The sequence below is a fragment of the Manihot esculenta genome, chromosome 16, assembly GCF_001659605.2.
Source record: "Manihot esculenta cultivar AM560-2 chromosome 16, M.esculenta_v8, whole genome shotgun sequence".
In the NCBI taxonomy this organism is placed as follows: Eukaryota; Viridiplantae; Streptophyta; class Magnoliopsida; order Malpighiales; family Euphorbiaceae; genus Manihot; species Manihot esculenta.
Genome location: NC_035176.2, coordinates 947,085 through 972,119, shown reverse-complemented (window position 1 = coordinate 972,119; position 25,035 = coordinate 947,085). Strand labels below are relative to the sequence as shown.

General features: G+C 30.5%; 3 protein-coding genes across 4 annotated transcripts; all 3 read left to right on the top strand.

Annotated features, from left to right (window-relative positions):
- The first annotated feature begins 6,413 nt into the window (after positions 1-6,413).
- LOC122722132 (disease resistance protein At4g27190-like) lies at positions 6,414-8,635 on the top strand. Its single transcript, XM_043952049.1, has one exon. It carries the CDS (start codon positions 6,414-6,416, stop codon positions 8,322-8,324), a length of 1,911 nt encoding a protein of 636 aa, XP_043807984.1. The 3' UTR covers positions 8,325-8,635.
- A 1,251-nt stretch (positions 8,636-9,886) lies between these two features.
- Positions 9,887-23,081, top strand: LOC110603944 (disease resistance protein At4g27190). 2 transcript variants are annotated; one of them, XR_006349018.1, is made up of 2 exons: positions 9,887-10,033; positions 22,946-23,081. XR_006349018.1 is itself a non-coding variant. In XM_043952035.1 (2 exons), the coding sequence occupies exon 2, from the start codon at positions 12,428-12,430 to the stop codon at positions 14,060-14,062; it is 1,635 nt and encodes a 544-aa protein (XP_043807970.1). In that variant the 5' UTR covers positions 9,889-10,033; positions 12,414-12,427; the 3' UTR covers positions 14,063-15,799. The 2 variants fall into 2 exon arrangements, 1 of the variants encoding a protein (XP_043807970.1); XM_043952035.1 differs by lacking the exon at positions 22,946-23,081 and adding an exon at positions 12,414-15,799 and having other exon boundaries at positions 9,889-10,033.
- Positions 23,082-23,084: 3 nt separating this feature from the next.
- On the top strand, positions 23,085-23,564 carry LOC122722131. Its single transcript, XM_043952048.1, has one exon. The coding sequence runs from the start codon at positions 23,085-23,087 to the stop codon at positions 23,562-23,564; it is 480 nt and encodes a 159-aa protein (XP_043807983.1).
- The last annotated feature ends 1,471 nt before the right edge of the window (positions 23,565-25,035 follow it).

The following is a 25,035-nucleotide window of genomic DNA, read 5'->3' as shown; positions in this document are numbered from 1 at the left end:
GCATCCGTGCCCTCATCCTGAGGTAGCACTCCAGTCAATCGTGCAGATCGACAAGTTCCTCTCATCCTGTTTACTGAAAAACAGCACACAATACAAAAACATCAGCATCAAATGGTTCATGTGCAAACACATGAACCCGCATCACAAACATAGCATATCATTAATGCACATGCATATAATCATGGCATTTCACATCATCATACAAGACAGGACTCTACATCCTATCCTAGTGGACATGATTTTCCTATTGTGCTTGACCTACGATAACCTCTATGAGCCCGACACACTATAGGTCCGACCATATGAACCTAGGACTCTGATACCAATCTGTAACAGCTCGGAAATCGGACCGCTACCGGCGCTAGGATCCAGGTCGGCTTAAGGCCGCCAGGACCCGTAGCAAGCCAGACATAACTCCTGAATACCTGTTTAATCCCATACATGATCAACATATACATAAAAATTTTGAACTTCTCATTCATTTACCAAACTTAACCTGTGCATGCACAACTCATGAACATAGTCAACAACCCCACATTAGAGACCTCATCAATGCTCCAAAGGGGTACCATAACATAAGATAAGTTTGGTTTACATAAGCAGTGATAAAACATTTTACAGACCATTTACAAAGGGATTAACCAACACATAGGGTCAAGCACAATCTCTAATCCTCAATATCATTAAATACATAACATGACTATTCAACATTATACATTACAACATTATCATGTCCACATCTAGCTATTATATAAAACACAACTCCTTATTCTTGACTTTCTGGTCTATCCCGTACCTGCACACCTGGGGGATTAAGGGAAATGGGGTGAGCTACAAGAGCCCAGTGAGCAGAATAATAAAAACATTTAAAAACATATGATAACATGTAATGCATCACATCAAGGATGGACTTGTCACCAATAGCCCCCACATAGTCCAACTGTGCCAGGGGCGTAGAATGGGCCTCACTGGTCTTTCTCTTACATAGTGCCAAGGGCGTAGAATGGGCCTCACTGGTCTTCCATACCGTATCATCATCATATCATATCATACGAGGACTAAAGGGTCATCCAACATCCATCCACATCAACATCATATTGTGCAATGCAACATATTCGTGAATTCTAGTGCATACAACCTAGTATATCTCATGGCATTCATGATGCATGGTTTATGCTAAAACTTTATTTACTTAAAAACATAAGGATTTATTCTAGTCACCTTAAGCTAGCTCTGAGGAGACTCTGAAGCAGCTATCTCACTGCTGGGGTCCTCGGTTCCTCGGGTCCGAACCTACACAGGTGGACTCAAATGAGGGACCAAACAACAAGAACATGACTCTAAAAATACTCCCTAAAAACCCCCTAAAACACGTTAGAACAATCATAGAAATCATGCAAAGGAAGTCTGAACAGGGCACTTTCGGCGGCAGGTTCGGCGGCCGAAAGTCCCTCCAGAGCCGAAAGTCCCTCCAGAGCCGAAAGTCCCTCCAGAGCCGAAAGTCAGGCAGGTTCGGCGGCACCTTCGGCGGCCGAAAGTGCCCTCCAGAGACGAAAGTCCATTTTCGGGGGCAAGTTTCGGCAGCCGAAAGTTGGCCTTCACAGGCAGGTTCGGCGGTCGAAAGTCCCTTCGGCTGCCGAACCTGGTTTCTCCCAAAAGGGCAGAAACTCGACTCTAACATGCACAAATGCCTCCCAAACATTCAATCATGCATACAACTCAACCAAAATATGCATACACACAAATATCAGCTCCTAGGGGCTTCAAACTATCCTAAACCCCAACTACAACACATCAAACAACCCACATTGCCATAAACTCACAAAATCCCTATCAACATGCATAACCTCTAACACATGCTTTCTACCCCAAGAATCAACTTAAAACTTTTTTAAAACATATAATGAGCTTGAGATCGACTCTTACCACTTGAAGATCGAGAGGAAAACGATCCTAGCTCGGAGATGGGAGAGATCGAGCTCTTTGAATCTCCAAGTTCCAAAACTTGCTATTTGCTCAAAAATCTTCAAAACAAAGGTGAAAACTCATAAAAATCGTGAAAGATTTGAAGGAAGAACTCAAGATCGGCAAGGGACGGCGGAGAGCTCACCTTGGCCGAAAATGGGGAGAAAAGCTCGTCCATTCGGATATGGGGACCCCTTTATAGGTGGCTGGCCAGGCCACTTTCGGGGGCCTAACGTGCCTCCGCATGCATGCCATGTTCGGCGGCCGAATATAAGGTTCGGCGGCCGAACCTGGACTTCCCTCACTTATGCCTTCGGACCTAAAGCACTCCCGAAGCGCATGCATGTTCGGCGGCCGAACCTGGGTCTTCCTCCAAGGCTATTTTCATACAAAAACTCATTTTCTTTCTTGCTTAAAACCATAAAATACATTAAAACATTTTATAAAATCATGGTTTTACCCTTCTAGAGGTTTCCGATATCCGAAATTCCACCGGACGGTAGGAATTCCGATACCGGAATCTAGCCGGGTATTACACTCCCCTGCTAAATTTGCGACGTCCTGTTTGCAACTGAATCGAATGCAATTGCTAAATTAGGACCGGATCTTTAGGTATTATGGTTCACTAATATTTCGGGCGGCTCCACCTCGTCTTACACGGGTAGTCCTTTCCTCGCAAACCACTAGCTCTACACAATTTGTCTTACCAGAGTGGCTTTGATACTGATTGAAATAGGCCCGTTTAAACTGATCCAAATAACTTTTGATTTACTTTTCATTAAATTCAAAATAATTAATTCAAATTATTTAGTAGTTTCGTACTAAATATTATATACCATTCTAATTTGCCGTAATCCACCAATATGAAATGTATCCGCATCTAAGCTGCCAGGTGAATTCCACATTCAACGCCTATGTTATATGAAAAAAACTTTTGTTTTTTTGTTGAAATATACGTACAATGTTTTTTACTGCCAACTCTTCAACTTTTGCTTAACTTTATTGCAGAGATAAAATAAAAAAATAATATAAAAGGTTATTAATGTAAATTTAATAAACTTAGATTTATTTTAAATTTAATACATTATAAAGTTTCAATGATTAATATATTAAGTATTGTTGTATTTTATTATAAATTTCTAATTGTTAATAATTTTTTATGGAATCAATGAATTTAATGTAAAGTTTTTTTTATTTTTAAACATAAACCGGTAAACATTATTTTGAATTGGTGAAGGTTACTTTTTCTTTGGCAAAAAGTTGGATTGAAAAAAAATTAACTGAAAAATAATTTAAAATTATTATCATTTTTTTAATTATAGTAACATATAAATTAAATATTATAATTCTGTTTAATTTTATCTTATTTTTAATAAAATTTAATATATTTAAAATGAGTATAATTAAAAAATTAATAAAAAAATTATATTTTTAATATGCTAAAAAAAATAAAGTATATAAAAATTATAGCACAGAAAAATGAATATATATTTTAGATATATTAATTATAACAAAATTTTTAAAATTAATAGTTACGCTGAGGGTTATTAATGTAATTCTACTTCAAAATATATTATTTAGCATTTTAGTTTTTTTTTTTATTTTTTTAAAGAAAAAGAAAATTAAACTAAGTGCCTTCAATAAGAGGTTAGCATATGTTCTCAATCATCCATGAAAAGCAAGCCAGAGAAGAAGATTAACCCTTTATTTAGTATGAATTTATTTTATAATAATAGAATTTAAATGAATTTTTTTTATAAAATTTCAATTTTTTTTAAATGATTTTTTAAATTAAAAAAATAAATTTTTTATTTTAAATAATTAAATTGAATTTTTTTTTTTTATTCTACATAGTGAGTTTGAAAAAGGAGAGGATGATACTTGTTTTCCCAGTCCAACAAGCTAAGGCAATGGTAAACCAATAATTGAGAAAAGAATAATCCTTTTTATTATAAATTGTAATGTTTTGATTTCAATGATTTTGGTATTTCTTTATTGATTTGAAATTTCTAAATTTGCAGTTGGAATTAAGCTGTTGAGAAACAAGAGAGAGAGGTACATTCATAATCCACTCCCCCTCCTCTCCTCTTATTCTAAGATTATTTTCCGTTAATATATATAAATATTCCATGTGCCTAAATTATTTATATTCCTTACTATATTATTTAATTCATACTTATATTCAAAATTTTAAATTTTATATGATAAAATTAAATTTATTTTAATTTATCATAATTATAATTAAGAAAATTAAAATTAAATTAAATCTGAAAAAGGTAATAATAAATTATAATATAATTTTTAAAGTTTTATTTAACTAATAAAATAATATTTAAAATATATATTTTTATTTTAATAATGTCTTTCTTTATTAATCACATTATTCACTTTTCATTTTTATTTTTATATACATATAGTAATTTAATAAAAATTTAAAATATAAAAAAATTATAATATAAAATATATAATATTTTATTTTATTTAATATTATCATATGAAATACAATTTTTTATCGAATTAGCTAATAAATTAAGATATATCATAAGTTTATTTGTTGTTATATAAATAAATAAAATAAAAATATTAAATATCTTAAATAACTTATGATAAATATAATTAATATATTTAAGTTTTTTATAAAAATGGATAACTTTACATATTTCATTTAATTTAATATTATTAATATAAAACATAAATTTTCATATCTTAAAAATATTTACATAATTTATGAATATAAATTTTTAATAAAATATTTTAATATATAATATTTTTTGTAATAAAAATTTATTTGTAATAATTATTTATTTAATATTGTATATGGTAAATATAAAATAAAAATATACTATAGTATACCATGTGAATTAATAATATTTTAGTCAAAATTGATTAAAATAAATAATTAAAATTGAGATAAATATAAAAATTTTAATTTTATTATTTAAAATTTTAATATTAAAATATAAATGTGAAAAGTGATAAACATTTAATTTTTTTATCAGTTAAAAAATTATATTAATTAATTTATAATTTTATTATCTATGGTTGTTTAACTTTAATATATATTTCATTTCTACCATTAAATTTTAATTTGTTTCAATAAAATCATATTGTTTTAATTTATTTTTTTAAAAAAATAATTTTAACCTGCTATAACAAATTTTTAAGTTACTAAAATAAAAAATAATTATTTTAAATATTTTTTATATATTTCTATTTTTTTTTCACCACTCTTTTTTATATTTAAAGAATTTAGCAATTAATTATTCTATCTTAAATAAAATCTTAATTTAATAAATTTATTAATATTTTGGTTATTATTTTATAATTATTTGTATTCCTTTTTATTATTATTATTATTATTTTATTAAAATAATTAATTCAAATTAAACTTAAATACAAAATAATTTTAAAGTTTTAATTTATTTTTCTCTAATTAATAAAAATTTTCTATAAATTAAAAAATTTAAATATCTCAAATATAAAATATGAAGTATTATTCCTTATTTGTAATAAAAGGGGTTTGATAATACCTATATCGAAAATATTTAAGTACTTTTTTCTTTATTTAAATTAGTAATAGAATTTTATTTTCTAAAAAATAATAATTTTTCATTAATATTAAAATAAAAAAACTTTTATTTACATGAAATTACTTTTGCAATTAAATGATTGCTTTCAAGAGATTGAAATTATTTATAAAATTCAACCATTAACTCTGAGAATTTTCATTAATTTTTACTTTTATTTTTATTAGATATCTTATCATTTATTTTGAAAATTGTTTAAGGTTTATATTTATTTTTTTATATTATACCATTATCTAGTTAATTATCTTTATAAATTAATAATATAGTTTAAAAATCCTAATCAACTGATTAATAATTAACTTTTAATTATAGTTAAGATTAATTTTTTAAAATTCTTGTTTTATATAATGAGATTTTTTTTTCTTTTATTGCAAAATTCAATTTTTTTTCATTTAGTGCAAAATTCAAATTCAAGTAATCATATTAAATAGCAAGTATATTATATATTTTGATCATTAAATTTAATAATAAGAGTTTATTAAAAATAAATTAATTCTATTAATAAATTATTATCAGTTAATTAAATATAAAAGATTTAGGAAAAGAAAGAAAAAATAAATAAAGGATTGACAACCTGAAAACATCTATAATAAATTAAAGTAATTTCTTCTAAAATAAAATTAAAAATTAAATAATTTTATTGAAATAAATTAAAGTGAGTGATAAAAATAAAACATAACTCAAAATTGAGTGATTCTAGCTAAAAAAAAATTAACTTGTTTAATTTTTATATCTAGCTAAAAAAAAAATTAACTTGTTTAATAACTCAAAATTGAGTGATTCTAGAATTCAAAACTCAAGATGAAGAGTCAAGCATGATTTTAACTTGTTTAATTTTTATATTTAGTTAAGTCCACGGACATGGATGTTGTGAGTTGTATCGCTGGAAAAATTGGAGAACTCTTGGTTGAGCCAATCGGGAGACAGATTGGCCATTTTATTCACTATACAAGTAACACTGTGAAACTCCAGGAGCAAGTTAAAATACTTGAAGGAGTGAGGCATGACGTGCAGGTATCTGTTGATGCAGCAAAGAGGAATGGTGAGGTGATCAGAAAAGAGGTTCAGAATTGGACATCAATGGTTGATGGGATTCTATCAGAGGCTAACAAACTTCTTGGAAAGGCTTCCAAAGTAAGGTTTCATAATTTGGCTTCTCGCTATCAGCTAAGCAGGAAAGCAGAAGAGAAAACAATGGAAATTGAAAAACAGAAAAATGAAGGCAAGTTTGATAGAGTTTCCAATCCTGCACCTCCCCCACCATTATTGTTTCCATCTCAAGAAGATATTGTGATTTTCGAAAGCAGAGAACGACAAGTAGAGGAGATTATGGAGGCCTTGAAGAACAACAAAACCAACTTCATTGGGATATACGGAATGGGAGGGGTGGGTAAAACTACCCTGGTGAAACAAGTTGTTAAAAGGGCTCAACAAGACAGGCTGTTTCCTACTATTGCAATGGTTGTGGTGTCACAAACCATTGATGTGAAAATGATTCAAGACCAGATAGCAGAGACTTTGGGTTTGAAATTAGATAAGGTTAACGAACAACATCGAGTAAGCCGGTTGCTGGCTAGATTGAAGGAAGAGAACAAAGTGCTCATTATCTTGGATGATATTTGGGCTAGACTCGATCTTGCAACTGTGGGCATTCCACTTGGCCATGATCATGGAGGTTGCAAAATTATTGTCACAACACGTCGTAAACAAGTGTGTGACACTATGGTCGACACAAGGAGTGAGACTGCAAAGGTCATCCCTATTAATATTTTATCTGAAAAAGAATCATGGGTATTGCTTAAAAAGAATGCAGGCGCTGAGATTGAGTCTCTGACTTTGAATTCTTTTGCAAAAGATATTCTCAGAGAATGTGGAGGCTTGCCTATAGCTCTTGTAACAGTGGGAAGGGCAATGAGAGGCAGAGATCCTGATGAATGGCAAGAGGCAGTTAGAGAGCTAAGGAAATCACAGCCAGAAACCATTGAAGGGATGGATGAAGATGTGTACAGATGTCTTCAGTTCAGCTATACTTACCTGAAAGATAAGAAAGCCAAGAAAGTTTTCAAGTTATGTTGTTTATTTCCTGAGGATTTTAACATCCCTATAGAAGACCTGGTAAGATATGGTTTTGGACTGAAAATATTTGAAGATATGAGAATGGAGGATGCAAGACGAAGTGCTCATTCCATCATAAAAAATCTCAAAGATTCTTGTTTATTATTGGGAAGTGATGAGGAAGGCTGCGTAAAAATGCATGATGTCGTGCGTGATGTTGCCTTATCAATGGCATCAGATTATTTTGTTAGAGATGGTGTCAAAAAGTTGGAGGATTGGCCAGATATGGAAGAGATGAAGCGTTATACTGGCATCTCAATAATGCAAAATGAGGTTTCTCAATTTCCCGATGCTTGGGATTGCCCAAATCTCAAGATATTATTGATGCATATTGAAAAAACTCGTTTGTGGGAGGAGGCGATTTACATGCCAGCAACGGTCTTGACAGGGATGAAAGCCCTTCAAGTTTTTGATCGGAGAGATAGTAGTAGGAACAGATTTTTGGCACATTTTCTTCGGTCCTTGGAACTAGGATTTAGTCAATTAACCAATCTTCGGACGTTGATGCTTCAGTATTATAAGATTGTTGACACCACTCCAATTGGGGAGCTGAAGAATCTTGAAATTCTCAGCTTGAAGAATTGTACATTCCGACAGCCATTCAATACAATAGGGAAGTTGACTAATCTAAGGTTACTGGATGTGGAATTTTTTTAGCTAAATATTTGGTACTATTAAGTATTTAAACTTATCTTTTCCCCTTTGTTATTTATTTATCCGCTCACTGAGTATGTTGTACTCACTCTTATTTCTTTTAATATTTCAGTTCCTTTTTGGTGATTCGCTCAGCAGTCCTCATCTCCTAGTTTATCCTTCTTTCCACATCGTCCACTCAGAGTCTAGAGAAGATCGGACCAATCTTAGGTCTTTTGTTATTTCTTTTTATAATTTTGTTAGATCATATATAGATTGTACAGTCCCAATGAAGAAGGTTTTGTGTTGTTGTAAATATATTATGGATTGACTAGTCCAGCTATCAGTTTTCTCTTATATGCTTAATATTTTGAAATTATAGCAAGTTACATATTTTTATATGTATAAATATCAGGGTAAGTTCTGTCAATTTTCCGAGTCATATCAGTCTCTACAGTTGGAGATTGGATGTGACAGATATGAAACGTATCTGCATCTAAGCTGCCAGGTGAATTCCACATTCAACGCCTATGTTATATGAAAAAAAACTTTATTTTTTTTTTTTTGAAATATACGTACAATGTTTTTTACTGCCAACTCTTAAACTTTTGCTTAACTTTATTGCAGAGATAATTGATTTTAGATAAAATAAAAAAAATAATATAAAAGATTATTAATGTAAATTTAATAAAATTAGATTTATTTTAAATTTAATACATTATAAAGTTTCAATTATTAATATATTAAGTATTGTTGTATTTTATTATAAATTTCTAATTGTTAATAATTTTTTATGGAATCAATGAATTTAATGTAAAGTTTTTTTTTTTTTTTAACATAAACCGGTAAACATTATTTTGAATTGATGAAGGTTACTTTTTCTTTGGAAAAAAGTTGGATTGAAAAAAAATTAACTGAAAAATAATTTAAAATTATTATAATTTTTTAATTATAGTAACATTTAAATTAAATATTATAATTCTGTTTAATTTTATCTTATTTTTAAGAATATTTAATAAAATTTAATATATTTAAAATGAATATAATTAAAAAGTTAATAAAAAATTATACTTTTTAATATGCTAAAAAAAATAAAGTATATAAAAATTATAGCACAGAAAAATGAGTATATATATTACATATATTACTTATAACAAAATTTTTAAAATTAATAGTTACGCTGAGGGTTATTAATGTAATTCTACCTCTAAATATATTATTTAGCATTTTAGTTTTTTTTTTTATTTTTTTAAAGAAAAAGAAAATTAAACAAGTGCCTTCAATGAGAGGTTAGCATATGTTCTCAATCATCCATGAAAAGCAAGCCAGAGAAGAAGATTAACCCTTTATTTAGTATAAATTATTTTATAATAATAGAATTTAAATGAATTTTTTTTATAAAATTATATAAAATTTCAATTTTTTGTAAAATAATTTTTTAAATTAAAAATAAATAAAATTTTTTATTTTAAATAATAAATAAATTATTAAAAAATAACTAAATTGAATTTTTATGAAATTTTTTTTGTTCGTTTGGAAAAGGAGAGCATGATTCTCCCACTCCAACAAGCTAAGGCAATGGTAAACCAATAATTAAGAAAAGAATAATCCTTTTTATTATAAATTGTAATGTTTTGATTTCAATCCTCACATTTGCTTATTTTTGCTATTTCTTTATTGATTTGATATTTCTAAATTTGCAGTTGGAATTAAGCTGTTCAGAAACAAGACAGGTACATTCATAATCCACTCCCCCTCCTCTCCTCTTATTCTAAGATTATTTTCCTTTAATATATATAAATATTCCATGTACCTAAATTATTTATATTCCTTACTTTATTATTTAATTCATATTTATATTCAAAACTTTAAATTTTATATTATAAAACTAAATTTATTTTAATTTATCACGATTATAACTTAAAAAAATTAAATTAAATTTTTATATACATATATTATTATTTAATTCATAATATATATTTTTATTTTAATAATATCTTTCTTTATTAATCACATTATTCACTTTTTATTCTAATTTTTATATACACATCGTAATTTAATAAAAATTTAAAATATAAAAAATTATAATATAAAATATATACTATTTTATTTTATTTAATATTATGATATGAAATACAATTTTTTATCGGATCAGCTAATAAATTAATATATATCATAAGTTTATTTATTATTATATAAATATATAAAATAAAAATATTAAATATCTCAAATAACTTACAATAAATATAATTAATATATCTAAATTTTTTATAAAAATGATAACTTTACATATTAAAAATATAATATTTCATTTAATTTAATATTATTAATATAAAACATAAATTTTCTTATGTGAAAAAAAATGTACATAATTTATAATGGTGAATATAAATTTTTAATAAAATATTTTAAAATATAATATTTATATATGATATTTTATGTAATAAAAATTTATTTGTAATAATTATTTATTTAATATTATATATGGTAAATATAAAATAAAAATATACTATGGTATGGCATGTGAACTAAAAAGTTTTTAATCAAAATTGATTAAAATAAATAATTAAAATTGAGATAAATATAAAAATTTTAATTTTATTATTTAAAATTTTAATTTTATTATTTAAAATTTTAATTTTATTATTTAAAATTTTAATATTAAAATATAAATGTGAAAAGTGATAAACATTTAAATTTTTTATCAATTAAAAAATTATATTGATTAATTTATAATTTTATTATCTAATGGTTGTTGAACTTAATATATGTTTCAGTTCTACGACTAAATTTTAATTTGTTTCAATAAAATTATTTAATTTTAATTTATTTTTTAAAAAAAATAATTTTAACCTGCTATAACAAAATTTTAAGTTACCAAAATAAAACATAATTATTTTAAATATTTTTTATATATTTCTCTAGTTTATTTTTTTCACCACTCTTTTTTATATTTAAAGAGTTTCGCAATTAATTATTCTATCTTAAATGAAATCTTAATTTAATAAATTTATTAATATTTTGGTTATTATTTTATAATTATTTGTATTCCTTTTTATTATTATTAAAATAATTAATTCAAATTAAACTTCAATACAAAATAATTTTAAAGTTTTAATTTATTTTTCTCTAATTAATAAAAATTTTCTATAAATTAAAAAATTTAAATATCTCAAATATAAAATATGAAGTATTATTCCTTATTTGTAATAAAAGGGGTTTGATAATGCCTATATCGAAAATATTTAATAATTAATATAGAAAATGTACTTTTTTTTCTTTATTTAAATTAGTGATAGAATTTTATTTTCTAAAAAATAATAATTTTTCATTAATACTAAAATAAAAAAACTTTTATTTACATGCAATTACTTTTGCAATTAAATGATTGCAATTATTTATAAAATTCAACCATTAACTCTGAGAATTTTCATTAATTTTTACATTTATTTTTATTAGATATCTTATCATTTATTTTGAAAATTGTTTAAGGTTTATATTTATTTTTTTATATTATACTATTATCTAGTTAATTATCTTTATAAATTAATAATATAGTTTAAAAAATCTTAATCAACTGATTAATAATTAACTTTTAATTATAGTTAAGATTAATTTTTAAAAATTCTTGTTTTATATAATGAGATTTTTTTTTCTTTTAATGCTAAATTCAAATTTTTTTCATTTAGTGCAAAATTCAAATTCAAGTAATCATATTAAATAGCAAATATATTATATATTTTGATCGTTAAATTTAATAATAAGAGTTTATTAAAAATAAACTAATCCTATTAATAAATTATTATCAGTTAATTCAATATAAAAGATTTAAAAAAAGAAAGAAAAATTAAATAGAGGGATTGACAACCTGAAAACATCTATAACAAATTAAAGTAACTTATTCTAAAATAAAATTAAAATTAAATAATTTTATTGAAATAAATTAAAATGAGTGTTAAAAATAAAACATAACTCAAAATTGAGTGATTCTAGCTAAAAAAATTTAAATAGATATATGTGGTCGTGTTTAGAATTCAAAACTCAAGATGAAGAGTCAAGCATGATTTTACCTTTCGTGGATATTCACATCACTTGTTTAATTTTTATATCTAGTTAAGTCCACAGACATGGATGTTGTGACTTATATCGCTGGAAAAATTGGAGAACTCTTGGTTGAGCCAATCGGGAGACAGATTGGCCATTTTATTCACTATAGAAGTAACACTGTGAAACTTCAGGAGCAAGTTAAAATACTTGAAGGAGTGAGGGATGACGTGCAGGTATCTGTTGATGCAGCAAAGAGGAATGGTGAGGTGATCAGAAAAGAGGTTCAGAATTGGACTTCAATGGTTGATGGGATTCTATCAGAGGCTAACAAACTTCTTGGAAAGGCTTCCAAAGTAAGGTTTCATAATTTGGCTCAACAAACTACCCTGGTGAAACAAGTTGTTAAAAGGGCTCAACACGACAGGCTGTTTCCTACTATTGCAATGGTTGTGGTGTCACAAACCATTGATGTGAAAAAGATTCAAGACCAGATAGCAGAGAGTTTGGGTTTGAAATTATATGAGGTTAACGAACAAAATCGAGTAAGCCGGTTGCTGGCTAGATTGAAGAAAGAGAACAAAGTGCTCATTATCTTGGATGATATTTGGGCTAGACTCGATCTTGCAACTGTGGGCATTCCACTTGGCCATGATCATGGAGGTTGCAAAATTATTGTCACAACACGTCGTAAACAAGTGTGTGACACTATGGTCGACACAAGGAGTGAGACTGCAAAGGTCATCCCTATTAATATTTTATCTGAAAAAGAATCATGGGTCTTGCTTAAAAAGAATGCAGGCGCTGAGATTGAGTCTCTGACTTTGAATTCTTTTGCAAAAGATATTCTCAGAGAATGTGGAGGCTTGCCTATAGCTCTTGTAACAGTGGGAAGGGCAATGAGAGGCAAAGATCCTGATGAATGGCAAGAGGCAGTTAGAGAGCTAAGGAAATCACAGCCAGAAACCATTGAAGGGATGGATGAAGATGTGTACAGATGTCTTCAGTTCAGCTATACTTACCTGAAAGATAAGAAACCCAAGAAAGTTTTCAAGTTATGTTGTTTATTTCCTGAGGATTTTAACATCCCTATAGAAGACCTGGTAAGATATGGGTTTGGACTGAAAATATTTGAAGATATGAGAATGGAGGATGCAAGACGAAGTGCTCATTCCATCATAAAAAATCTAAAAGATTCTTGTTTATTATTGGGAAGTGATGAGGAAGGCTGCGTAAAAATGCATGATGTCGTGCGTGATGTTGCCTTATCAATGGCATCAGATTATTTTGTTAGAGATGGTGTCAAAAAGTTGGAGGATTGGCCAGATATGGAAGAGATGAAGCGTTATACTGGCATCTTAATAATGCAAAATCAGGTTTCTCAATTTCCCGATGCTTGGGATAGTCCAAATCTCAAGATATTATTGATGGATATTGAAAAAACTCGTTTAGTTCCTTTGTTTGAGAAGCCGATATACATGCCAGCAACGGTCTTGACAGGGATGAAAGCCCTTCAAGTTTTTCATCGGAGAGATAGTAGTAGGAAAAGTTATAGAGCACAATCTTTTCGGTTCTTGAAAATAGATTTTAGTCAATTAAGCAATCTTCGAACGTTGATGCTTCAGTATTATAAGATTGACACCACTCCAATTGGGGAGCTGAAGATGCTTGAAATTCTCAGCTTGAAGAATTGTGAGTTCCGAAAGCCATTCAATTAATACAATAGGGAAGTTGACTAATCTAAGGTTACTGGATGTGGAATTTTCTTCTCTTGATGGTGTCTCTTCTTCCATATTTCCAATCGATGCTATGTCTACTCTGTCCCGATTAGAAGAATTGTACTTCCTTTCTTTTGATATGTTAGGACGCACAAAGTACCCATTTTTCCTTCTTAATTAAGCCGCACAAAGTACCCATTTTTCCTTTCTCCATTCCTTCATAATTTTCTATCCTTCGATGACTTGAACATAACAGTTTTGAAAACCCTTTCTCGCTTGACCACCCTTACAATTCACATTCAAACCATTCCCGAAGGCTTTATGTTCCCAGAGTTGAAGGTTTTCAAAATTCATTGGGGAAGCCGGATACGCATTAGAGTAAAAGAAGAGCTGATTAATGCATTTTTATCTCAAGTTGAAGGATTTAATTATTTGGGTCTTTGTGGTGAATGCGGGGGCGGGAGTAATATCACAATTTCATCACTAGTTTGTATGAAGCCATTAATGCCAAGAACAAATTTTCTGTATTTAGATTCACTTGAGGAGTTAAAGAATATCAATCCTTGCTTATTATTAGGTGGTTTAGATGCTTTGAAGATACTAGACTGAGAAGATGAAGTACCTCCACTGGCTCTGCTTGTGCCAGGCCCAACTTGTGCTGTAGGCACACCCAGGGATGGTGTCACACCATGCCTTAGATTCTGAGGCGCCACTGATCCTTGCTGAGAATCACTGTCTCTGGCTATCAGCAATGGACAATCTCTCTTAAAATGGCCCCAAGAACCACATTCAAAACAACCCCTATCGAATTTTCTGCACTCCCCAGCATGATATTTACCACAGGTGGCACATTGAGGAAAATGTCTCTTCCTTTGTTCAAACCCAGAATTATATCCTTGCCCACTTTTCTGTGCCCCAAAGGAACTACCCACTGGTTGTGCTACTCAGCTCTGACTAGGCTGTGGTCGAGTATGTTCTTGATTCAACACCATGAGAAGCAGAATCTTCATGCCCTTCTCCGCTCTCAAGTAAAACATGATCTGCCACCCCTTCTAGAGGTGGAGGTGTAACTGTAGGATCCCTATGAGGTCGACCAATATCAACTAATCTAGCTGTACGAACACTACGGCCCCGACTTCTATTACTATACTGACTCGAAGAAAGTCTACAGAATCTATAACCTAAGCTCTGATACCAAAAATTGTCACACCCAACCCAAAACTATAGAGATGGATATGACCAGGAAAACTGACAGAACTTCCCCTGATATTTATACATATAAAAACATGTAACCTGCTATAATTTCAAAATATAAAACATATAAGAGAAAACTGATAGTTGGACCTGTCAATTCATAAAATATTTACAATAACCCAAAACCTTCTTCATTGGGGCTGTACAATCTATACATGATCTAACAAAATTACAAAAAAAGAAATAACAAAAGACTTAAGATTGGTCCGACCTCCTCTAAACTCTGAGTGGACGATGTGGAAAGGAGGATAAACTAGGAAATGAGGACTGCTGAGCGGATCACCAAAAAGAAACTGTAATATTAAAATAAATATAAGGGTGAGTACAACTACTCAGTGAGCGGATAAATAAATAACAAAGGGGAAAAGATAAGTTTAGGTACTTAATAGTACCAAATATTTAGCTAAAATAAGTCAGCTGAATAAATACAATTTAATTTCATCAACATAAAATAAACTGTGAAAAATAGAATCCGCATACACTAATAATATGTTCCCTGCAGATAATGCTGGCATCTCAGGTATAATAAAATAATAACAGCCTGAGAGCAATGCTGGCATCTTAGGCTCTATAATGACAAGTTTGGCCCAAGAGCAAATAAAATACTGGTCATACACATGTGCAGAGCTACCCCCAAAGGGTGACCACCTGACATACGCCCCAAAGGCTATCTGTATATCAAGCGCCGTCCCAAAGACAGTATATATATATATATCATGCTGAAAATAAATCAGCTGTCATCAAGGTGTTATCTGTTCGGTGCATATACAGAGTGTAATCGGCTATTTATTCAGCTGTGCTTTAAATTCAATTTTCATTTATTCAAGAAATATAAATTATCATTATCCTTTCCCAACTTAAATAAACAAAATAACATATTCACATATAAATATATTTTAAAAAAAATATCAATGTTATATATTTATCCACTCACCAGAATACTTGGGACAAAAGACCTAGATCGCAGGAGAACCCCTATTATCTATCCTGGAAGCTGGATCCTTTCCTAGAATTTTAAAAAAAAATAAAAAAAATAAAATAATATATTAAATAATAAAAATGCTCTAGAACAATAATATAAAACGTAAAATATGAAATTTTAAATATATTTATATATATATATTTTTAAGAAAATTTCGGCAGTATTTCAACATAGTCCTCCCAAAAGTACCCAACTCAACAAAAATACTCAATAAGCTGTAAATATTATTTAAATCAACCTATAAAAATCATTAATCCCAAAAATAAATATTAAAACTCATTAATTAAATCTAACTAAAATATATACCCTTTTTATTCTCAAATCACCAAAAATCACTATTAAAAGGTAAAGAAAATAAATTATATTGTAAAAATTGAATAAAAGGGATAAAACTCACCTACCCAATTTTGGAGTCTCTAAAAGAAATTATTGAATTTCTTCGCAGGATATAGGTTTAAAACAGGATCTGGGTTGATTGAGTTGAGGAGGAAGAGATTTGAGTTAAGGAGGAGATTTTTTTTTAAAAAAAAAAATAACAGAGCTTTCGCTCTGTTTTCTGGGGGTAGAAGACGAATGCTCTGTTTCGGGAATGTTTTGGGACATTCCCGAAACCGGAGCTTTAATGCCCACTTTTTCTTTTTTTTTTTTTTAAATAATTTTCTTTTTATATAAAATATATTTATGGGCCTATTTTTTTTCTTTTAAAAAGGGCTGGGCCTAACAATTCTCTCCTCCTAAAAGAAATTTCGTCCTCGAAATTTTACATACCTGGTGAAGGGAATAAATGTGGGAATTGAATTCGCATATTCTCTTCTTTTTCCCAGGTAGCTTCTTTAGCAGAATGATTACTCCATCGAACTTTAACCAGGGGTATTATCTTGCTCCTTAAAACCTTCTCTTCTTTGGCAATGATCTCTACTGGCTCTTCTTCATAGGTTAAATCTTCCCTCAACTCGATAGGTTGTTTCTGGAGGATATGGGAAGGATCACTTCTGTATCTTCTTAACATAGATACATGAAAGACATCATGAATCTGAGATAGCTCTGGAGGTAGTGCTAAACGATAAGCAACTGGTCCAATTCTCTCTAAAATCTCATATGGTCCTATGAATCGCGGACTCAATTTTCTACGTTTGCCAAAACGTACAACCCCTTTCCAAGGTGAGATCTTTAGAAATACCTTGTCGCCAACATTATATTCAATATCCCTTCTCTTCAGATCTGCATAACTCTTCTGTCTGTCTTGTGCTGCTTTTAGTCTACTTCTGATCATCTGAATTTTATCTGTAGTGTATTGTACTAGTTCTGGACCTTCTAATTGTCTTTCCCCTACCTCATTCCAACACAATGGTGTTCTGCATCTCCTTCCATACAAAGCTTCATAAGGAGTCATGCCGATACTCGAATGATAACTATTATTATAAGAGAACTCCATTACATGCACATACCTATCCCAACTTCCTTTAAACTCCATTACACAAGCTCTCAGCATATCCTCCAAGGTCTGAATAGTTCTTTCTGATTGACCATCAGTTTGAGGGTGAAAAGAAGTGCTAAACTTCAACTTAGTGCCTAAAGCATTTTGCAAACTAGGCCAAAAACGAGAAGTGAATCTTGGATCTCTATCTGAAACAATAGAAACTGGAGCGCCATGGAGTCTTACAATCTCACTGACATAGATCTCTGCTAACTTGTCTAAAGAATAATCCATCTTGACAGGCAAAAAGTGTGCTGACTTGGTTAACCTATCAACTATCACCCATACTGCATTATGTCCGTGCGAAGTACGAGGTAACCCAGAAACAAAATCCATAGTAATGTGTTCCCACTTCCATTCTGGAATAGAGAGCGGTTGCAGCTTCCCTGTTGGATGTTGATGTTCTGCTTTAATCTGTTGGCAAACTAAACATGTAGACACGAAGTCAGCTATTTCTTTCTTCATACCTGGCCACCAATAGTTTTCTCTAAGATCTCTGTACATTTTTGTACTGCCTGGATGCATAGAGTAAGCAAAACAATGGGCTTCCTCCATAATCTCTCTCTTCAAGCTTTCCACTCTGGGTACACATAGTCTATCACCAAACATTAAAGTTCCATCCTCCCTTAGAGAAAAGTCGGTACGTGTGCCATCTCTTACTTCATTACTGATCTTACTCAACTGCTCATCTTGATTTTGGGCTTCTCTGACTCTTTCTATCAACACTGGTCGAACTTTGAGAGTTGCTAACAATGCTCCTACATCATCCACTGCTAGTTCTACCCTTAAGGATCTGATCTCTAGTAATAAAGGAAGCCGAACTGTTTTGAAATAGGCCAAATTACTAAAGGACTTGCGACTAAGGGCATCAGCTACCACATTAGCTTTACCTGGATGATATTCAATAGTACAGTCGTAGTCCTTAAGTAACTCAATCCACCGTCTCTGCCTTAAATTCAACTCCTTCTGTGTGAGAAGATTCTTCAAACTCTTACGATTTGTAAAAATCTGGCAAGTCACGCCATAAAGATAATGCCTCCATGTCTTTAATGCAAACACAACTGCAGCTAATTCCAGATCATGGGTGGGATAATTTAATTCATTTGGTCTAAGCTGTCTAGAAGCATAAGCTATCACCTTCCCATGTTGCATGAGTACACAGCCTAAACCCTTGTGAGAAGCATCACTATACACCACAAATCCATCTGTACCTGAGGGTAAGGTAAGAACTGGAGCTGATGTGAGACAAGTTTTAAGCTTCTCAAAACTCTCTTGACATTCATATGTCCATTCAAACTTTGCATTCTTTCGAAGGAGTTTAGTCAATGGTGCTGCAATGATGGAGAAATCCTGAACAAAGCGACAATAATACCCTGCTAAACCCAGAAAACTTCTAACCTCTGTAACATTAGTCGGAGGATCCCAATTGACTACTGCTTCAATCTTCTTAGGATCAACCAAAACTCCATCTGCTAAGATAACATGTCCTAAGAAAATCACCCGATCAAGCCAGAACTCACATTTGCTCAATTTAGCATATAGTTGTTTATCTTTCAAAATCTGTAGTACTATCCGTAAATGCTTCTCATGCTCTTCCTTGCTACGGGAATATACTAAAATGTCATCAATAAACACAATAACAAAGCTATCCAAGTAGGGCTTGAACACCCTATTCATGAGATCCATAAAAGCAGCGGGTGCATTAGTTAATCCGAAAGGCATAACGAGGAACTCATAATGCCCGTAACGAGTTCTGAAGGCTGTCTTGGGTATTTCAAACTCCTTGATCTTCAATTGGTGATACCCAGACCGCAAATCAATCTTAGAGAATACTTTAGCACCTTGGAGCTGATCAAAAAGATCATCAATGCGGGGTAAAGGATACTTATTTCGCACTGTGACTCGATTCAATTGTCTGTAGTCAATACACAACCTTAAGGAACCATCCTTCTTCTTCACAAATAGCACAGGGGCTCCCCAAGGTGAAACACTGGGTCTTATGAAACCTTTATCAAGTAGCTCCTGCAATTGTGCTTTTAACTCCTTCAATTCTGCTGGAGCCATTCTGTATGGTGCCATAGAAATAGGAGCTGTACCTGGATTAAATCAATAGAGAATTCAATCTCTCTATCTGGAGGCAACCCAGGAAGCTCTTCAGGAAATACATCAGGAAATTCGCTTACTACTGGTATATCTTCCAATTTAGGTCCTTCCCGACTACTGTCCATCACATAGGCTAAGTATGCTTGACAACCCTTCCGAAGCAACTTTCTAGTAGTCATGGCAGAAATCACATAAGAAGGAAGTAAACGCCTCTCCCCAAAGAAAGTGAACTTACACCCTTCTGGACTATTAAATACCACTGATTTCTCGAAGCAATCTATTGTGGCATGATGACGAGATAACCAGTCCACACCTAGGATAACATCCAGATCTTGTAGACACAAAGGAATCAGATCCACTAACAACTCATGGTCGCCCAACTTAACAACACAATCCCTATACACATGTTCACATACTACAGAATCCCCAACTGGAGTACTCACAGCTAATCCACCGTCTAAAGGTTTTAATTCTCTATCAGCATGCCTAGAGAAGGATTGAGATACGAAAGAGTGGGTGGAACTAGGATCTATAAGAATGTGTGCATCTTTATCGAAAATAGTTAACATACCAGTCACCACCTTTGGAGATGCTCGTGCCTCCTGCTGTGTCACAGCAAAAACTCTGGCTGTGTCACAGCAAAAACTCTGGCCTGAGTGCGAGGTCTGTCAGGTTGCATCATTGGTCTAGACTGAGAAGATGAAGTACCTCCACTGGCTCTGCTTGTGCCAGGCCCAACTTGTGCTGTAGGCACACCCTGTGATGGTGTCACACCATGCCTTAGATTCTGAGGCGCCACTGATCCTTGCTGAGAACCACTGTCTCTGGCTATCAGCAATGGACAATCTCTCTTAAAATGGCCCGAAGAACCACATTCAAAACAACCCCTATCGAATTTTCTGCACTTCCCAGCATGATATTTACCACAGGTGGCACATTGAGGAAAATGTCTCTTCCTTTGTTCAAACCCAGAATTATATCCTTGCCCACTTTTCTGTGCCCCAAAGGAACTACCCACTGGTTGTGCTACTGAGCTCTGACTAGGCTGTGGTCGAGTATGTTCTTGATTCAACACCATGAGAAGCAGAATCTTCATGCCCTTCTCCGCTCTCAAGTAAAACATGATCTGCCACCCCTTCTAGAGGTGGAGGTGTAACTGTAGGATCCCTATGAGGTCGACCAATATCAACTAATCTAGCTGTACGAACACTACGGCCCCGACTTCTATTACTATACTGACTCGAAGAAAGTCTACAGAATCTATAACCTAAGCTCTGATACCAAAAATTGTCACACCCAACCCAAAACTATAGAGATGGATATGACCAGGAAAACTGACAGAACTTCCCCTGATATTTATACATATAAAAACATGTAACCTGCTATAATTTCAAAATATAAAACATATAAGAGAAAACTGATAGTTGGACCTGTCAATTCATAAAATATTTACAATAACCCAAAACCTTCTTCATTGGGGCTGTACAATCTATACATGATCTAACAAAATTACAAAAAAAGAAATAACAAAAGACTTAAGATTGGTCCGACCTCCTCTAAACTCTGAGTGGACGATGTGGAAAGGAGGATAAACTAGGAAATGAGGACTGCTGAGCGGATCACCAAAAAGAAACTGTAATATTAAAATAAATATAAGGGTGAGTACAACTACTCAGTGAGCGGATAAATAAATAACAAAGGGGAAAAGATAAGTTTAGGTACTTAATAGTACCAAATATTTAGCTAAAATAAGTCAGCTGAATAAATACAATTTAATTTCATCAACATAAAATAAACTGTGAAAAATAGAATCCGCATACACTAATAATATGTTCCCTGCAGATAATGCTGGCATCTCAGGTATAATAAAATAATAACAGCCTGAGAGCAATGCTGGCATCTTAGGCTCTATAATGACAAGTTTGGCCCAAGAGCAAATAAAATACTGGTCATACACATGTGCAGAGCTACCCCCAAAGGGTGACCACCTGACATACGCCCCAAAGGCTATCTGTATATCAAGCGCCGTCCCAAAGACAGTATATATATATATATCATGCTGAAAATAAATCACCTGTCATCAAGGTGTTATCTGTTCGGTGCATATACAGAGTGTAATCGGCTATTTATTCAGCTGTGCTTTAAATTCAATTTTCATTTATTCAAGAAATATAAATTATCATTATCCTTTCCCAACTTAAATAAACAAAATAACATATTCACATATAAATATATTTTAAAAAAAATATCAATGTTATATATTTATCCACTCACCAGAATACTTGGGACAAAAGACCTAGATCGCAGGAGGACCCCTATTATCTATCCTGGAAGCTGGATCCTTTCCTAGAATTTAAAAAAAAAATAAAAAAATAAAATAATATATTAAATAATAAAAATGCTCTAGAACAATAATATAAAACGTAAAATATGAAATTTTAAATATATTTATATATATATTTTTAAGAAAATTTCGGCAGTATTTCAACATAGTTAGTCCTCCCAAAAGTACCCAACTCAACAAAAATACTCAATAAGCTGTAAATATTATTTAAATCAACCTATAAAAATCATTAATCCCAAAAATAAATATTAAAACTCATTAATTAAATCTAACTAAAATATATACCTTTTTATTCTCAAATCACCAAAAATCACTATTAAAAGGTAAAGAAAATAAATTATATTATAAAAATTGAATAAAAGGGATAAAACTCACCTACCCAATTTTGGAGTCTCTAGAAGAAATTATTGAATTTTTTCGCAGGATATAGGTTTAAAACAGGATCTGGGTTGATTGAGTTGAGGAGGAAGAGATTTGAGTTAAGGAGGAGATTATTTTTTTTAAAAAAATAACAGAGCTTTCGCTCTGTTTTCTGGGGGTAGAAGACGAATGCTCTGTTTCGGGAATGTTTTGGGACATTCCCGAAACCGGAGCTTTAATGCCCACTTTTTCTTTTTTTTTTTTTTAAATAATTTTCTTTTTATATAAAATATATTTATGGGCCTATTTTTTTTTCTTTTAAAAAGGGCTGGGCCTAACACTAGTGATTGTCAATTGTCCTAGTTTCTCTTACTTGATCAACGCTGAAGAGTTTCTTGGAAGGTATGCTTTGTTGCCGGAACTGGAAGGACTGTGTTTTGAGGATTTGGACACCTTCAAAGCATTATGCAATGGTGAACTACCTCCTGGAACTTCCTTGTCCATGAGGAAGCTCAAATACTTGACCTTTTTTAGATGTCCAGAATTGTTGAATATTTTCACTTTACCCAATCCACAGCAAGAATTCGAGCAACTCCAAGTTCTTGAAGAGAAAGGAATGAAGAACATATCGAAGGGCCCCACTGAGTTGTTGCATCTGCCCAAGCTACAAATCGTATGCATTAATGGGTGCCAGAAATTAAAAGTTATATTTCCTACTTCTATTGCTCGAGGACTAGAGCAGCTGAAAGAACTTGAATTAGAATGTTGTGATCAACTAGAAGCAATTGTTGCAGAAAGGGAAGAAGAGGAAAAGAGGATTGACAAAGTGGTGTTCTCTCAATTAATAAGCATTAGGTTATACAAGCTTTACAATCTTAAAGCTTTTTGCATGGATAACATACCTTTGAAATGGCCATCCTTGGAAGAGTTATCTGTGGACTCTTGCCCTAAAATGAAGACATTTGCTGCTTCTCTCAATTGATCTTCCATGTTGTTTGCATTAGACTTGACTACAATTCTGAAGAATTTCTATAATTCTTACATTTTTCTTATAATTATCTTTTATTTTTATTTCAGGTGTAAGGTTTTTAATCCTTACATCCTTGCAGTAAGTTTAGCATCAATGTTTAGTACCATTAAGAATGAATCTTAGCCTCTATGGTTTTTATTTCTGTTTTCATTCACAGACCTCTCATTTTATATTATGTGTATATGAATATATAAAATAGTGAAAATCTAAAGATAAAAATCACATCACTTTTGATCCATTTGAAATTAATTTTAAAAACTCCAAAAGTATTTTTATGGTATAAAAAATAAATTAAATTAAATAGTAAAATAATAAATAAAATTAAATAATAAAAAAATAAAAATAATGAAAATTGAAATTAGAGGTAAAATGACATTTTCCCTTCCCTTTAGGCTTTCCCATGGATTTTAACTTTCAATTAGATCTAAAAAATAAGTGGGTTAGACTTGAAAAGGAAGAGGTGGTAGAATGGGCTACTCACCTTAGCCAATTTGGCCCACCCAAAGAAATAATGTGTGAATTTTGCAACTTTAGCTTTTAGGGAGACCCTTGGATGGTTTATTTATGGAACATTTTAATTAAAAATCAGTCTAAAAACCCATATAACAGCCGACCACATTAAGAAGAGGAGAGAATTTACCTAAAAACCCTAACAACGAACCCTAAAAACCCATATACTGATTTAATTTTTTTATTTTTTAATTATTAATGTATTATAATAAAATTTTTATATTATATTAATTTAATATATTGCTATAATATATTTTATTAATTTTAACATATTATTATAATAATATTATAATTAAATAATACTAATTATAAATTTATTTACTGTTATTAAATATATGTAAAACAGTACTCAATTAAATAATAAATAAATAAATAAATAATTTAATTAATTAATATAAATATTTAAAATTATAAAAATTAAATTTATTTTTTATTAGACTGGTATTTAAAATTATAGAATAAAATTATGATATGATTTAAATAATTAATTAAAAAAATTAATTAATTAATATAAATATTTAAAATTATAAAAATTAAATTTATTTTTTATTGGATTACTATTTAAAATTATAGAATAAAATTATGCTGTGATTTATACGCAATCACATAATTATTTATAATTTATTAAAAATAATAAATTTAATTATTTTATTTTGTAATTAAATTAATTTATTTTTTTATTTTTTTATAAATTATAAACAACTCATTATTTTTATATAATATTTAATATTAAAATAATATAATAATTTTAAATATTTTATGTAAATTATTTATAATTTATTAAAAATAAATAAATTAAATAATTAATTCAATGAAGCGATGGATTTAATAGCATTATAATTCTAAATTTTTTTATATGCATTCCTTTAATATTAACTTTTATTATATTTTTATATATTAAAAATATTTTTAT